Source organism: Mirounga angustirostris, unplaced genomic scaffold (genome assembly GCF_029215605.1).
Source record: "Mirounga angustirostris isolate CCGP_5_RB_7025 unplaced genomic scaffold, mMirAng1.0.hap1 SCAF_7, whole genome shotgun sequence".
NCBI classification, from domain to species: Eukaryota; Metazoa; Chordata; class Mammalia; order Carnivora; family Phocidae; genus Mirounga; species Mirounga angustirostris.
Window position 1 is genome coordinate 70,014,794 of NW_026991715.1, and position 15,656 is coordinate 70,030,449.

The 15,656-nt window shown below is 35.3% G+C and overlaps 1 protein-coding gene across 1 annotated transcript in view; it reads left to right on the forward strand.

The window, feature by feature from the left end:
- ADGRV1 (adhesion G protein-coupled receptor V1) overlaps positions 1 to 15,656 on the forward strand; it is a 515,575-nt gene that overhangs the window by 118,940 nt on the left and 380,979 nt on the right. The window contains exons 36-44 of the mRNA XM_064596364.1: positions 1,203 to 1,302; positions 2,355 to 2,534; positions 3,299 to 3,462; positions 7,955 to 8,048; positions 9,944 to 10,022; positions 10,125 to 10,263; positions 10,917 to 11,058; positions 12,600 to 12,862; positions 14,951 to 15,126. Of these exons, the coding sequence (XP_064452434.1) occupies positions 1,203 to 1,302; positions 2,355 to 2,534; positions 3,299 to 3,462; positions 7,955 to 8,048; positions 9,944 to 10,022; positions 10,125 to 10,263; positions 10,917 to 11,058; positions 12,600 to 12,862; positions 14,951 to 15,126 (1,337 nt within the window). The remainder of the gene's footprint in view (positions 1 to 1,202; positions 1,303 to 2,354; positions 2,535 to 3,298; positions 3,463 to 7,954; positions 8,049 to 9,943; positions 10,023 to 10,124; positions 10,264 to 10,916; positions 11,059 to 12,599; positions 12,863 to 14,950; positions 15,127 to 15,656) is intronic.

Sequence of the window (15,656 nt, forward strand, 5' to 3'; positions counted from 1 at the left end):
CAGTATATTTTGAAGAAAATGGGAAAACTCTGTGTAAAACAACATTTAACAGAGAGTGATGGGAGAGCTTGCTTAGAAAGCTAGAGGAAGAACATTACTCAGAGAAGTTCTAAGACTTAAAAAGTGGGGTTTTTTTTTCTTATGTACATGGCAGATCTCCTTGAAGGAAACAGCAAATGTCAACTTTGTATTTGAGCCAAGTTCTCTTGCTCCTCTCCTGGCCTCCCACTTTTGGTGTCCACTGTGTCGTTACAAACATGATGGGTAGTGCTTGTCCTTCTCTCTTAACTCCTCACTGTCTTGAAACTTTACATGCAAGAGGATAGCAAATACAGCTCTAAAAACAAATATCTTTTTATGTCCTGTTCACACTATATTTTTGAGGTGCCATTTAGAAGCTCTTTCTGATAGTTTGAAAGAAGGCAATTGGTGGGAAATAACTTAATAAAAGCATTTCTTGGGTAGGAAATCAGCACCATTTAATCCATCTTCATCCCCTTTCCACACTCACTCAATATGAATTCTTGTTTGATAATGCATTCCATATTCTTTTTCCTTCTCATTTCCACTCCCTTAATATTAAGCTAACCCCCATGACTTTCTGCCTTGAGTAACTACACGGCCTCCTCGTACCTGCTTTTCTGCAACACGGCCTTCTTTTTCACCACTGCCGTAGAAATCCCCCCAATGTATTGCCTTGTCTTAAATTTTCAGTAGTGCTACATCGTATATTGGATAAGATCTACATTCATTAGCTCAGCATTCAAGATCCTCCACAATTAGCCCCTGTCTACTTTATGCCTAGTTTCCCATGAGTCAGTGGTTTGTTTTTTTTTTTTAAAGATTTTATTTATTCATTTGAGACACAGAGATACAGAGAGAGAGAGAGAGAGAAAGCACGAGCAGGGAGAGAGGCAGAGGGAGAGGGAGAAGCAGGCTCCTCGCTGAGCCAGGAGCCCAATGTGGGGCTTGATCCCAGGACCCCGGGATCATGACCTGAGCTGAAGGCAGACGCTTGACCATCTGAGCCACCCAGGCGCCCGAGTCAGTGGTTTTTATTTTTTATTTTTTATTTTTTAAGCCACAGGATGCTTGCTTAAATGTAAATGTATTTGGATGCACAATTTATAAATCTAATAAAAGCAGGAAGTATTTCGTATTCGGTGACAATAGAAGGATGAATTTCTTTCTGTTTCTCATAGGGGTCATTGAATAAGACAGTATTTGTGCATTTGTTGGATGATAACATTCCTGAGGAGAAGGAAGTATACCAAGTCATTCTGTATGATGTCAGGACACAAGGTAATTCAAAATTCAATTTATATTTTTTTCTAGTGTATTATTCTTTTTGGAAAAAAATAATTCTTGCCATCTCTATATTTAACAACTAGATGCATACTAATTAAAAAGTATTACTGGGGCGCCTGGGTGGCTCAGTTGGTTAAGCGACTGCCTTCGGCTCAGGTCATGATCCTGGAGTCCCGGGATCGAGTCCCGCATCGGGCTCCCTGCTCGGCGGGGAGTCTGCTTCTCCCTCTGACCCTCCCCCCTCTCGTGCTCTATCTCATTCTCTCTCTCTCAAATAAATAAATAAAATCTTTAAAAAAAAATAAAAAGTATTACTTTACTTTTTTTTTTTAAAGATTTTATTTATTTATTTGACAGAGAGAGACAAAGTGAGAGAGGGAACACAAGCAGGGGGAGTGGGAGAGGGAGAAGCAGGCTTCCCGCAGAGCAGGGAGCCCGATGCGGGGCTCGATCCCAGGACCCCGGGATCATGACCTGAGCCGAAGGCAGACGCTTAACTACTGAGCCACCCAGCACCCCTACTTTACTTTTTTTAAAGTGTAACTTTAAATATTGTCTGTCCCATAAAAATGTTAGATCTAAAAATAATCAGCTCCAAATGGGAACACTTCTCTTTGTGGACTCAGGAAAAACCTTTAAAAATTTTAATATTTTCTTATGGAATAAAATACATTTCCAAGGGAGGAATTTTTCTGTGATTAATTTATATTAGCAGACTAATTTGGATTTGGACCATTTATATAGATAATTCAAATCTAATCACTTTGAGCAAATTATCTGGGTATTTTCTTCAGTGTCTCCTCAATGTCTACAATTCAGAAGACCATTATAGTAAATAATAAAGATAATATGTCAAGTGAAAAATTTTATAATTTACTATCTAGAAAAAGAAAACTAATATGTAGGTTCTGTTTGTCAACCTGAAGATTTCTGTTAGAGTGAATGAAATAGAACACTGTATGGGTACTTCAGTATGTTTCAGAGAGTGGATCTAGAAGTTAATGCCAAATCGCTGTTAGATTTCTTGTGATCCCTGGTGTTTTTAGGAGTCCCACCAGCAGGAATTGCTCTGCTTGATGCTCAAGGATATGCAGCTGTCCTGACTGTGGAAGCCAGTGATGAGCCACATGGAGTTTTAAGTTTTGCTCTTTCATCAAGATTTGTTTTGCTGCAAGAGGCCAACATAACAATTCAGCTTTTCATCAACAGAGAATTCGGATCTCTAGGTTTGTGTTACTCTAGAGTGAATGGGATTTCTAGGCAGGTTCTTTTTTAATATTCTACTTGTGTGAATGAAAGCCATTGCTAACACAAATCAGAGACAGGAAAAGAAATTTAATATTTGTTAATTCAGAACAGGACTTTATAACTTCTTTATTTTTGAAGTTTATTTATTTATTTATTTTAGTAATCTCCACCCAGTGTGAGGCTCAGACCCACAATCCCGAGATCAAGAGTCCCAAGCTCTTCTGATAGAGCCAGCCAGGTGCCCCTAACTTCTTTATTTCTGAAAGATTGAAGTAATTATCCCCACAGAAATGCTGTGTAACAATCATAAAGTTTCAGCAGTGTATAATAGGCTGGCTCTGGGTCTGCTACCATATGTTGGGTTTGGCCAAGGGTGGCCCTACTCCAGATGTCTCTCATTCTTCTCCTGGGATCATTGGAGGCCAAAGAAAGTGAGCAAAAGCATGCCAGGCCTCTTGAGGTCCAGGCTTAAAACTAACACATAATCACTTTTACTCTGTACTCACAGCCAAAACAAGTCACAGCCACACTCCAAGTCAAGAGGCAGTGCATATACCTTGCCCAGAGTGGGACATCACTGAGCCACTACATGGTAAAGGCCAAGGATATAGGAAGAAGTAAGGAATTGGGGCCAACAGTACAAAGCTACTGCAGGAGTTAGGAAAGTAAAAAGGCTAATGCTGTGATAATCATTTTAAAAGTTTAAATAATTATAAAATCTTTTATCATCCAATTCAATTAGGAGCCATTAATGTTACATATAGCACAGTTCCTGGAATGCTGAGTCTACAGAACCAAACAGAAGGAAACCTAGCTGAGCCAGGTGTTGACTTTGTCTCGGTAGTTGGGTTTCTGATTTTAGAAGAAGGGGAAACAGCAGCCGCCATCAACATTACTATACTTGAGGTAAAACTCTTTATTTTGCTATTATTATATTAAACCTGAATAGCCACAAAGAAGGTAGAAATTGATGGAATATTCTGGTGCCTTTAAATCAGCTTATTTCTTTTGGTGATTTTTTTTAAAACCACACAGGGGTTTCTGTTCTTGTCTGAATAGGCTGGTCTGCTGTTGTGTATTTTATTATAGAAACAATGGAATATTACTCAGCCATCAGAAAGGATGAATACCCAACTTTTACATCAACATGGATGGGACTGGAGGAAATTATGCTAAGTGAAATAAGTCAAGCAGAGAAAGTCAATTATCATATGGTTTCACTTATTTGTGGAACATAAGGAATAGCATGGAGGACATTAGGAGAAAGAAGGGAAAAATGAAGGGAAGGAAATCAGAGGGAGAGATGAACCATGAGCAACTATGGACTCTGAGAAACAAACAGGGTTTTAGAGGGGAGGTAGGGGGATGGGTTAGCCTGGTGATGGGTATTAAGGAGGGCACGGACTATGTGGAGCACTGGGTGTTATACGAAAACAGTGGATCATGGATCACAACATCAAAAACCAATGATGTATTGTATGGTGACTAACATAACATACTAAAATTAAAAAAAAAAGAAACATCTTATGATAAAGAGAATTTCCTTAGGGTAGTCCCCTTTAAGATAGGCATTGGCCTGAGAGATTCCGGGGGAGCATTTTGATTATTCCAAAGGATTCATTGGGCCAGCAAATCCATGTAGGTCAGCATTTTAGTTGTTAGGACTGGTTAAATTAGAGACAGTGAGAAACCCACTAGAGGCAGTTGGCATAAAATGTGATTACGGCCAAACTTAAAGTTATCATTGGTGGCTGAAATTGCATTTTAAATGATTTTTCATATTGTGAAACCTCATGCTGTTTCGGGACTCAGTGTTTCTGCTACCTGAATACGTTTCCAAGAGGTTTATGAAAATGGTATGTATAGAGAGGGTAGGAAATGGTGTATGTGGTGGGTGGGAGGGAAGAGAATAAATATTGCTTTAGAAAAATGGTCAATTACTGTGTATTTGGGGGGTTCTATTTTTGAAAAGCTTTTATTTTCTCAGAGGCTTTTTACTTTTACAAAATTATAAGTAGTGCAAACCATCCACCATATTAGTAACTCTTATTTTTTTGATTACCATTGCATGATGACCTAATACAATGGTATGAGAACTCCAGAGCCTGTAAGAGGTAATATTTAGCATATGACATAGAACACACGATTTGATAAATAAAACTTTAAACCAAGTCTTCTTTCAAATATATGATCTATTAATATACCTGAATGAAATAAATGGATTATTACTTAGATATGATAGTTTTTAAAACAGAAACTATGTAGCCAACCCTTCTTTTCTTTCCAGAGTCTAGTTTTATGAACACAGGGTTTCCACTTTCCCTTTTTTTCTCCTTAGGTCTTTGTAGCCTTTTCTGTTCCTTGAGTAGCATGAGATTAAGAGACTGCAGGCCTATATATACAGAAATCAGCGAGGCCTGGGTTGGCGGCAGGGGAGGGGGGGCGGTGGTCAGTGATAGGGGGGTTGTTGCATGAGAGTGAGGAGCAGTGGGGATGGGTGGGGGACTGTCCCTTTTACATCCCTGATTCTGTAACTTCCTTTGGTGTATATATTATAGAAGATAGTTTAGAGACTGTTTCCTATTTTTTCACGTGGAAATAAATCTCCATTAAATAAAATGAATAAAGGGGCACCTGGGTGGCTCAGTCGGTTAAGCATCTGCCTTTGGCTCAGGTCATGATCTCAGGGTCTTGGGATCGAGCCCTGAGTCGGGCTCCCTGCTTGGCGGGAAGCCTGCTTCTCCCTCTCCCACTCCCCCTCCTTGTTCTCTCTCTCTCTCTCTCTTTCAAATAAAGAAATAAAATCTTTAAAAAATAAAATAAAATAAAATGAATAAAATAAAATGTATGTACTGATATTATACACACATGCATATACACACACACACAGACATTGGGTTTTTATGTAAATATTGTTGGCTGTCTGGTCACAGTTGACATGGGTTTTGCTAGTCCTCAAGTTTTGAACACCTGCCTTATTTTCAGTGCTGTTATGGGCCCTAGTGATTAATAGTAATTGTGTATTAAAATTAACCATCACAAATAGCTATCACTTTTTTAAAAAGATTTTATTTATTTATTTGAGAGAGAGAATGAGAGAGAGAGAGAGAGAGAACAATCAGGGGGAAGGGCAGAGGGAGAGGGATAAGCAACTTCCCCTGCTGAGCGGGAGGCCTGCCACAGGGCTCTATCCCAGGACGCTGAGATCATGACCAAGCTGAAGGCAGACGCTCCACCAACTGAGCCACCCAGGTGCCCCTAGCTATCCTTTTTAAGGACTCTTTCTAGGCCAGGTGCTGCATACTTATTATTTTTAATCATTATTATAATTCCCAAAGTAGCTATTATTTCCTCCATTATAAAGATGGGGGAAGTGAGGCCTTTAAGTTGAAGTAACTCACTTAAAGTTACAAAATTTGGTGTTAGGTCTTCTTGACTGCAAAGCCTGTATTTTTTTCATGGTATTCTATTCCACATTCCAATCACTGGATAGTAAGGTAATTTAAAATCTTTTGCTCCCTTTATATTTAAAATAGATTAGTATGTTTATGTGATTGGTTTATATACTGTGTTAGTCTAGGAAAAAATGATATATTAGCAGTTTTATGTGGTTCAACCTAATAACTTATCATACAGCCAGGTATAAGTTTATACTTTTAATGTCAGATTTATTGAAGTATAATTAACAAATACTGCATGGTGTCACTTGTATGTAGAATCTAAAAAATACATAAAATGGTAAGATATTTAAAATGTATATTGTGGTGGTGATTTGATATATGTATACATTGTGAAAGGGATTCCCCCTGTCTGTTTAATTGACACATTCATCACCTCACATATGTATCTTTTTGTGTGTGTGAAAATATTTAAGTTCTATTCTCCTAGCAAATTTCAATTATATAATACAGTGCTGTCAACTCTTGTCACTATGTTTTACATGAGATCCTCAGACCTTATTTATCTTATAGCTGAATTTGCACTCTTTTACCAACCCTTCCTTGTTCCCCCTCCCCCCAGTCCCTGGCCCTGGCAACAAGTTTTCTACTCTGTTTCTATGAGTTTTAACTAACTTACTTTTCTTTCTTTCTTTCTTTCTTTCTTTCTTTCTTTCTTTCTTTCTTTCTTTCTTTCTTTCTTTCTTTCTTTCTTTCTTTCTTTTCTTTCTTTCTTTTTCTCTTTCTTTCTTTCTTTTTCACACTCCACTGATAGTGCATGATACCATGCAGTATTTGTCTTTCTCTCTCTGACTTATTTCACTTAGTATAATGTCCTCTAAGTTGATCCATGTTGTTGCAAATGGCAGGATTTCCAATTTCCATGTGGCTGCATAATATTCCATTGTGTTTATATATACCACATCTTCATCTATTCACTCATTGATGGACACTTAAGTTGTTTCCATATCTTGGCTATTGTGAATAATTCCGCAAATATGGTGTGGGATTGCTGGATTATATGGTAGTTCTGTTTTTAATTTTTGGAGGAACCTCCATATTGTTTTGCATAGTGACTGCACCAGTTTGCCTTCCCACCAACAGTGCACAAATGTTCCCTTTTCTCCACATTCTCACCAATACTTATCTCTTGTCTTTTTGATAATAGTCATTCTGACAGGTGTGAGGTGATGTCTCATTCGGGTTTTAATTTGCATTTCCCTGATGATCAGTGATGTTGAGGACTTTTCATGTAGGTATTGGCCACTTGTATACATCTTCCTTGGAAAAATGTCTATTCAGTTCTTTGTACATTTTTAAATCAGATTATTTGTGGTGCTTTCTTTTTTTTTTTTCTGCAGAGTTGTATGAGTTCTTTATGTATTTTAAACATTAACGCTTTATCAGATATGTCATTTGCAAATACTTTATTCCATTCCATTGGTTGCCTTTTCATTTTGTTGATGTTTTCCTTTGCAGAAGCTTTTTAGTTTGATATAGTCCCACTTGTTTATTTTTGCCTTTTTTTTTAAAGATTTTTATTTTTTTATTTGAGGGAGAGAGAGAATGATAGAGAGAGAACACGAGAGGGGAGAGGGTCAGAGGGAGAAGCAGACTCCCCACTGAGCAGGAAGCCTGATGCGGGACTCAATCCCGGGACTCCAGGATTATGACCTGAGCTGAAGGCAGTTGCTTAATGAACCGAGCCACCCAGGCGTTCCAAAACTATTTTTGCTTTTGTTGCTTTTGCTTTTGGTGTCAAATCTGAAAAAAAAAAAATCATAGCCAAGACATGTTTATTTTTAAAATTTTAAATCTTTTTATTCTAGGTTTACATTTTTATACTTGCTATATACTATTTAAGCATATATATTTATCAGATAATTTTAAAAAACTGCTTGTGAGAGGTCATTACTTTGAGAGCATAACAATAGGAGATTTAATGGATATAATTTTTGCAGGATGACATACCAGAGCTAGAAGAATATTTCCTTGTGAATTTAACTTACGTTGACCTTATCATGGCTCCTTTAACTTCATTTCCTCCTAGACTAGGTATGATATTTGTTTGTTTGTTTTTGTTTATTCACTTAAAACAAATTAAAGTTATTTATTTTTTAATCAAAAGTGATAACTGTAATACTTGTTAATCTCACTATAGAAGAAAATTTGGTGAGCTTTTAGATTTATTTTAATTTAGACACTATCATCTATGGCAGTTTTATATATTGTAGATTATAAACACATTTAAGAATTATTTATTGTATGATGCTTTTTAAATTTTACAACTATTTATAACCAAATTTGTAATCTTCAAAATAGAATTAGTTCTTAGGGAGGCATTTTTCCTTTTAAAGATTCATTTGCTGTTTTCATTAGACCTCCAAACTATCAGATGATTTTATTTTCCTTTAGGTTAAGCAGAACTTTTGTTTGTTGTGTTCTCTGCTTCTTTTTTGACCTTTTACCTCTTTCTTTTCATGCTTTAGAAAAGACTCAGTTAATTCATTACAGACTGAAAGGTAAAACTTGAACCTCAGTATAAATTTATGTAGATTAAAAAGATGTATTCTTATTTTAAAACGCAAACTCTTTTTGCAGTTTAGATATTTAATATTGGGGATTTTATGTGAAATTTGTAGGTATGATAGCCCAGGAAGTGGTGGTGATGAATAGCACTGTGGTAGCCTCTTCCCCATACCTTGGTTCGAAGGTGGTCTGGACAGGGCGGGAAATTAGTCTGGGTTAAGGGAGGAGAAGCATGGCCAAGAGGAGTGAGCTAAGGAGTAGGGGTTCCTCATTCACTTTTGAGGCTCAGTTGGACAACTTTGAAAATAATGGAAGGGAATAATCAGTTTTTAACATATTATTATTCGAAAAGTTTCTGGTTTTTTGCAAAAGAAATATATGACTCCTGGGACTAGGCTGTTGATATCAGGCATTTATTACAAGATATTTATGCTAAGAAAGCTAACAGATACTTCATATTTCTTTAAACTCATATTAGAGGTAATTTAAATAGTTTAACTTTTGTTTAGTGCTTTCTAATGCCCTTGTTTCAAGTGCTTTATATGTTAGTACCATCATTCCTTCTACTTTTGCATTTTACAGATGAGGGAGCTGAGGCTTCGAGAAGCTTAATTACATGCCCAGAGTCACACAGCTAGGAGATGCTGGAGCTGGGCTTGTGCTTTGTAGCCTCTAGTCTGATGGGCAAAGATTTTGATTTTGTATTCTTTTTTTTTTTTTTTTTTGACAATGCTGACTTCACTCAGAGAATTACACTCTCCCTATCCTTTCCCTGCCTAGGCAGCTGCCATAAGTATCCTAAGAGTAAGGTAGAGCATCTGGATTTTAAAAGGGAAAGGACAAAAATATTAAAAAACTAAACAGGAACAGGGTTGGTTTTCAAGACTGAGTAATGAATGTTGGTAACATACTGAACTTGGTAGACAGAGTACAAGATAAAAAGGGTTAAGAGAAATTTACTTCAGTCTCAAGCTCTGTCCCCCTTCACCTTTTCCCCATCTTTCCTTCCTGTCTCAACTTGTATCCCTGTCTCTCCCTGCATCTCCTTCTTAGACCTGTATTTTTCTCTGCAGCACTTTCTGCTTGTCTCTTCCCATTTCTTTCTCTTTTCTTGCTTTCTACTCCTTCCAGTGGTCTGTTTTCCTTTCCTCTTTCTATTAAAATTATAGAAGTAAAGCCATAATCTCAGGTGCTTATTTTATACTGTTCTCAGTTCATTAGATTTCTATAAGTCAGTACTCTTGTTAGCAAAAAGTTTCCTTAATCAAGTATTATAAACATTTATATCTTTACTTTCTTAAACATCTTTTGAGTAATGTTGACAATATCCCTATATTAGAAATTATGTAATCTCTATGTCAAGTAATTCTCTTCTTAATCATTTTTTTTAATTTAAAAATATACTTCTGTGTTTTTTTCAGATTTGGAGGGCTTGACTGCACAAATTATTATTGATGCCAATGATGGTGCTCGAGGCATAATTGAATGGCAACATAGCATGTAAGACCAAGGCTGTGTGAGAGTCCTTTTCTGAGTTTCAGATTCTTTATCTACTGAATAAAAGCTTATAAGGAAAAAACTAATGTATTCTGTTTATTTTAGGTTCGAAGTCAATGAAACCGAAGGAAGTTTAACATTGGTAGCCCAGAGGAGCAAAGGGACTCTTGGCCGCGTTTTCTTGTTTGTGTATGCCCAGAATTTGGAAGCACAGCTGGGGCTGGATTACAGCTTCACCCCAATGGTGAAATCCTTGAGAATTATAGTGATTTGGGTCTTGTATAAGTAAATTAATCTTAAAGTAATAAACTATTATATATTCCATAATAAATTAGGGCAGAAGACTTCTACATTGTGGAATAGCTTCCTTCACTATTTTAGTAAAATATGTAAATTGAATTTTTAGTTCTAAAGATTATTCTGTATTTTATTTCATTCATCATTTTGTTTTAATATTTGATACTATTTTATTCACTACCTTATTGCAATACTTGATAATGGAGAACACAAGTTATTGTGTCAAAGAATTTTTGTCATTATATTTATATCAGAGTGTTCCAGAGTGTTTCTTGTCCTTCTTGAAAATTTTAAGTCTTTTATTTCTTTGTTTTAATTTACTGAAACATCATTAGTGTTTTCAAATGCTTTTTGTCTCTTGATGCCTTTTATTCCTTAGTCAAATGTTTAGTTTCTTCTCTTCTCCACAGATTTTACTTTTTAAACTTAATGTTGTCAATTTAAATAAAAAGAGATCAAAAATAAGGGGAAAATCCCTTATTTTTATTAAAATAGCTTAATTTCACATTGCCAGCCATATTGTATTTCTTGCCAAATATTCTATAAAAACTCAACAGTGTATTTAAATATAATACTGTCTACTTTTACTTTCTTGACCAGATTCTTCATTTTGTTGATGGAGAAAGATATAAAAATATTGACATCATGATTCTTGATGATGACATTTCAGAAGGAGATGAAACATTTCAGCTGATTTTAACAAATCCTTCTCCTGGACTCGAGCTGGGGGAAAAAACAACAGGTATTTGATAATTTCTTACACAGTTCACTCTCACTCATGCAGTTTTCCTGATATGGAGGCAGATGTAAAGGGATTAGAGAGTCTTGATGGCCTTCTGTGCTTAGAATTAAAAATATTTTAAGCTAGACATTTTGGAATTCCTGTGTCAGCATAATAATGCTTCCAGTCTGTGGTTTTGTGTGTGTGTATGTGCGTGTGTGTGTGTGTATAAAACAAAAAAGTAGGTTGGTAGAAAGGATAATATTAAATCATTTCTGCAGCTATTATAGGTTTTATTTAATTTTTAAATGACTGTTTTTCATTTGGAATTTGATTTCTGCTCTGGTTTCCTATTTAACAATAGAGGGATTAACAAGGCTTTAATGTAATCTCATTGCTATAGTATTTCCACATAGAGTTGAAGTATATTGATACCTAAGACATTATGAGAGCCATAATTCTTTGGTTGGAACAGTTGGACCTTGTTATGGAAACTCATCCTAGTTTACTGCTTGTTAAATATCATACTGACTGCTTAGAAAAGGTTAAAAAAGAGAGGAGACTTCATGGAAATCCAAAACTACAGGATTGGAAGGGCTCTTTAAAAGTTACTTAATTTAGTTCCTGTGGTGATACATAAATCAGGTGGATTTAAGAAGACCAGGGGTTGACTGACTCTTCAACCTCTTATTTTAGCTAGTGGCTGATAGTTCTTCGGGATTCCCTTAATCTAATTAACCTTTGTATTCCTAAATTATTGGCCTTTATGTGAAAAAAATCTGTAATAGTAAAAAACATTGTAGTTTATAGTAAAAAAAAATGAAACAACCTTGAATAACCCAAAAACTAGTTTTCATTTTTATTGCCATATTAATGAAACAAATTGATATTTCTAAGTCTTTAGAATTTTTCTTGAGTCTGCGGCCATTGTTTCAAATTCGAAGAGTATGTGCTTTGACAGTGGGTTTTAACTTGAAACTATGCCCCATTAATCAGCCTTCAGACTATTTCCAAACTTCCATAAAGTTTCAGTAAATATTCTTATATGTAAATCTTTGTATATGTTAGCAATCAAGATCATCTGTTGAGTAAGAGCTTATATTTTGAATTCTTACAATAGTTTAATAATTTTTTTCTCCTGGTTTTCTAAGAAGACAGTCATGTTGTCTAGAAAATAGTGTTATTTCGGACTCTTTCTTTTCATTGCTCTTGTACCTGTTACCTGGTTTATAGCTCCAGGACAATGCTGAATAGTAGCAGTAATTACAGCAGGCATTATTGTCTTGTTTCTGTTATTAGTGGTGACCCTTCTGATGTTTCAACATTGAGTTAGGTATTTGTTACTGGCTTCCGAGGTGGAGGAGCAAGCTGCCTTTTATTCCAAGATGACTGGTTATTTTTATATCATGAATAAATAAGGAATTTTATTAAATGCCTTTTAGAATTTCCCTTGTTTTGAAGGTGGTCTAGAGAAGAGTTGGTCTAGTTTATAATGAAACATCTACTTTTAACTTATAACCCACTCTATTTTCATTTATTGCTTAAAATTTTTATTTCACCAGCCTTAATTACTATCCTTGCTAATGATGATGGCCCAGGAATCTTATCATTTAACAACAGTGAGCACTTTTTCCTGAGAGAACCAACAGCTCTCTATATCCAGGAGAGTGTTGCAGTATTGTACATTGTTCGGGAGCCTGCACAAGGACTGTTTGGAACTGTGACAGTTCAGTTCATTGTGACAGAAGTAAATTCCTCAGTGGAGTCTAAAGATCTGACCCCTTCCAAAGGCTACATTGTTTTAGAAGAAGGTGTTCGCCTCAAGGTATAGTATGAGGCTTTAATGAGAATGAATAATGTTTATGAATAATTTTTTCTTAGAAGAGCACCCTAGGTCCTAGAAAGAAAAAACTATGTACTCCCAGCTTAGATGACAGGATGATTAGATTACCGTGTGAAAGTGTTAACAGTGCTATCTAGTCTGCATAGAGCGCTGCTAGGGAAATTTGCTCTGTTAACAAGGTAGTGGAATCTGCAGATAATAAGGAAAATGTACATAGTGCTGTCCTAAATGTTAACTATTTAGGTAGCATACTTCACTTTATATTATTCTTAAAACATAAACTAAAGGAAACTCTGAGCCATTTAATGTGGTCACCACCCTAGCCAGTCATTCTTTTGGCCACATTTTCAGTTAACAAAATATAATTGCTTACTTTAGCCTGCTTATGTGAGAGGCAAGTATCCTAGGTGAAGAGGAATAGCTTATTGGGGAAAAAATGCTGGATTTAGGGTTAATTATAAGTGATTTATACTTACAGAAGTTTACCTTCTGAAGCTCCTTTTTTTTGTATATTGATAATTCTCTGTTCCTGCAACTAAATCTTATTTTTTAAAACACAGTTGAAGTTTAAAATAGCTAATTGCATTAGCTTAAGATATTTTTCAAGCCTGACATATAAAGTATAATAATTGTAAAGTAATATATTTAAAATTATTTCATCTAAAAACAGTCTACCCAGTAATTAACCTTCTTTGTGATCAGTTTGTATACACTTCAACACATTCTGAATTCATATTTATTTTCATGTCCAATTTTTTCATGTTTTAGGAAATTTGAACCTTTGATTTAAGAATATTTACATCTTGATATAGATATAAAAGAATTCAAATTTAAAGTATTTGATGGGGGTGCCTGGGTGGCTCAGTTGGTTAAGCATCTGCCTTCGGCTCAGGTCGTGATTCCAGGGTCCTGGGATTGAGTCCCACGTCAGGCTCCCTGCTCGACCGGGGGCCTGCTTCTCCCTCTCCCTCTGCCTGCCACTCTGCCTACTTGTGCTCTCTCTATCTCTCTGTCAAATAAATAAATCTTTAAAAAAAATAAAGTATTTGATGAATTTTCCACTGCTTTACATCCTTAGGCTTTTTCTTCTTTTTAAAAATGTTTTAAATTTTATTTATTTAATTTTTTGTATATTTTAATTTTATTATATTATGCTTTTTTTCTTAAAAGACTTTTTTCACAGTGTGTTTAAAGATCTTTCTGTTCATTAGGCAAATTAAATGTTAGAGCAAATTAGATTAGATTTTTCTTTCATCTACATAACAGTCTTTTTCCCCATGTTTTTATTTTTAGATATAAATAGTAAAGTCCAAAAATCTCAAATGCATGGGTCAATGACCTTAAAAATAAATATACACTGATGTGACCACACCACTCAGATTAGTATATTGAGCATTACCTCTCCCAGAAGTTTCCTTATTGTTTTTGCCCTCGCCAGAGGAAACTACTTTCTGGTTTCTGTCACTGAAGACTCATTTTGCTGATTCTTGAACTTCATATAAATAAAATCATATAGTGTGTACTCTTTTGTGTCTGGATTTTTTTGGTCACCATAATTTTTGAGATCTGTTTGGTTGCACACATCAGTAGTTGGCTCTTCTTTATTGCTGAGTAGCACTGCATTGAATAGACCACTATTTGTTTATCCATTTTTCTGTCAATAAACATGTGAGTTGTTTCTAATTTGTACCTACTATGGCTATAACTGCTTTTTTACAGTGAATCCTATACCAGAATGAGATTAATGCAGTTATGCAGCTAGGGCAGGATTAAGAGTTAACAAAAATCAAGACCTAAATTTGTTTTTTTAATCTTAATGTTATTTTTAAATGTCATAAAATTTATTTTTAAACACTTAGTGCAATATATCACAGTGTTGAAAATCTTGAAAGTGGTAACTTGAAACAGTTGTAACTATTACATATTATGGGGATCAGTATTAAAATAAAAAAGAAGTGATGTTTTCCAAACATATTATTTTGTTGTCAAAAAAGGTTTAGCAGATCTCTTTGTATGTATGTTGCAGAAATACTGTAGTCTAGTAACTTTATCTTTTGATTTTGTTTTCAGGCCCTACACATTTCCACCGTATTGGACACCGAACCAGAGATGGATGAGCATTTTGTTTGTACCTTGTTTAATCCGACTGGAGGTGCTAGACTTGGGGCACATGTTCAAACCCTGATAACAGTTTTGCAAAATCAGGCCCCTCTGGGGTTATTCAGTATCTCTGCAGTTGCAAATAGGTACAGTTTATTCATAAGGAAATTGTCACTTCTGAAGCTAGGTAGGAAATATCTTTTGACGTAAAGAAAATGGAGAGGGAAATTGATCTCTGACTATTTTAAAGAGGACTTTTAAAATGAGCTCTGGCAGATAGATCCGAGAGGCGTTATGCCCTCCTGTAACAAGGAGCATTAAAAACCTAATCATGTCCTGTATAATGGTATTATTAGAATTCTTATTTCTTCAGAATTCACACTTTCAGGTAAAGGCTTGCACAATTTTGTATTTTCAATAATAGTAAAAAGCAAGAAATAATATAAAAATATTTAGCTGTTTAAACCAAATGAATGACTCTTCAAGCATATATTAACATGGTTGTAGTTTGAAAATTCCTCTGGAAGCGACCACGTATTTGTTTTTTTATTTCTTAGAAAGACTCCAGCAGATCTAATTTTAGTAATAAGCTAAGAATTTCTGGATTCATTTTTTTTCTTGTGATATGTTTTTAGTTTATATGAGAAGAAACTTAGGAGTGACAAAGGTTTATTTA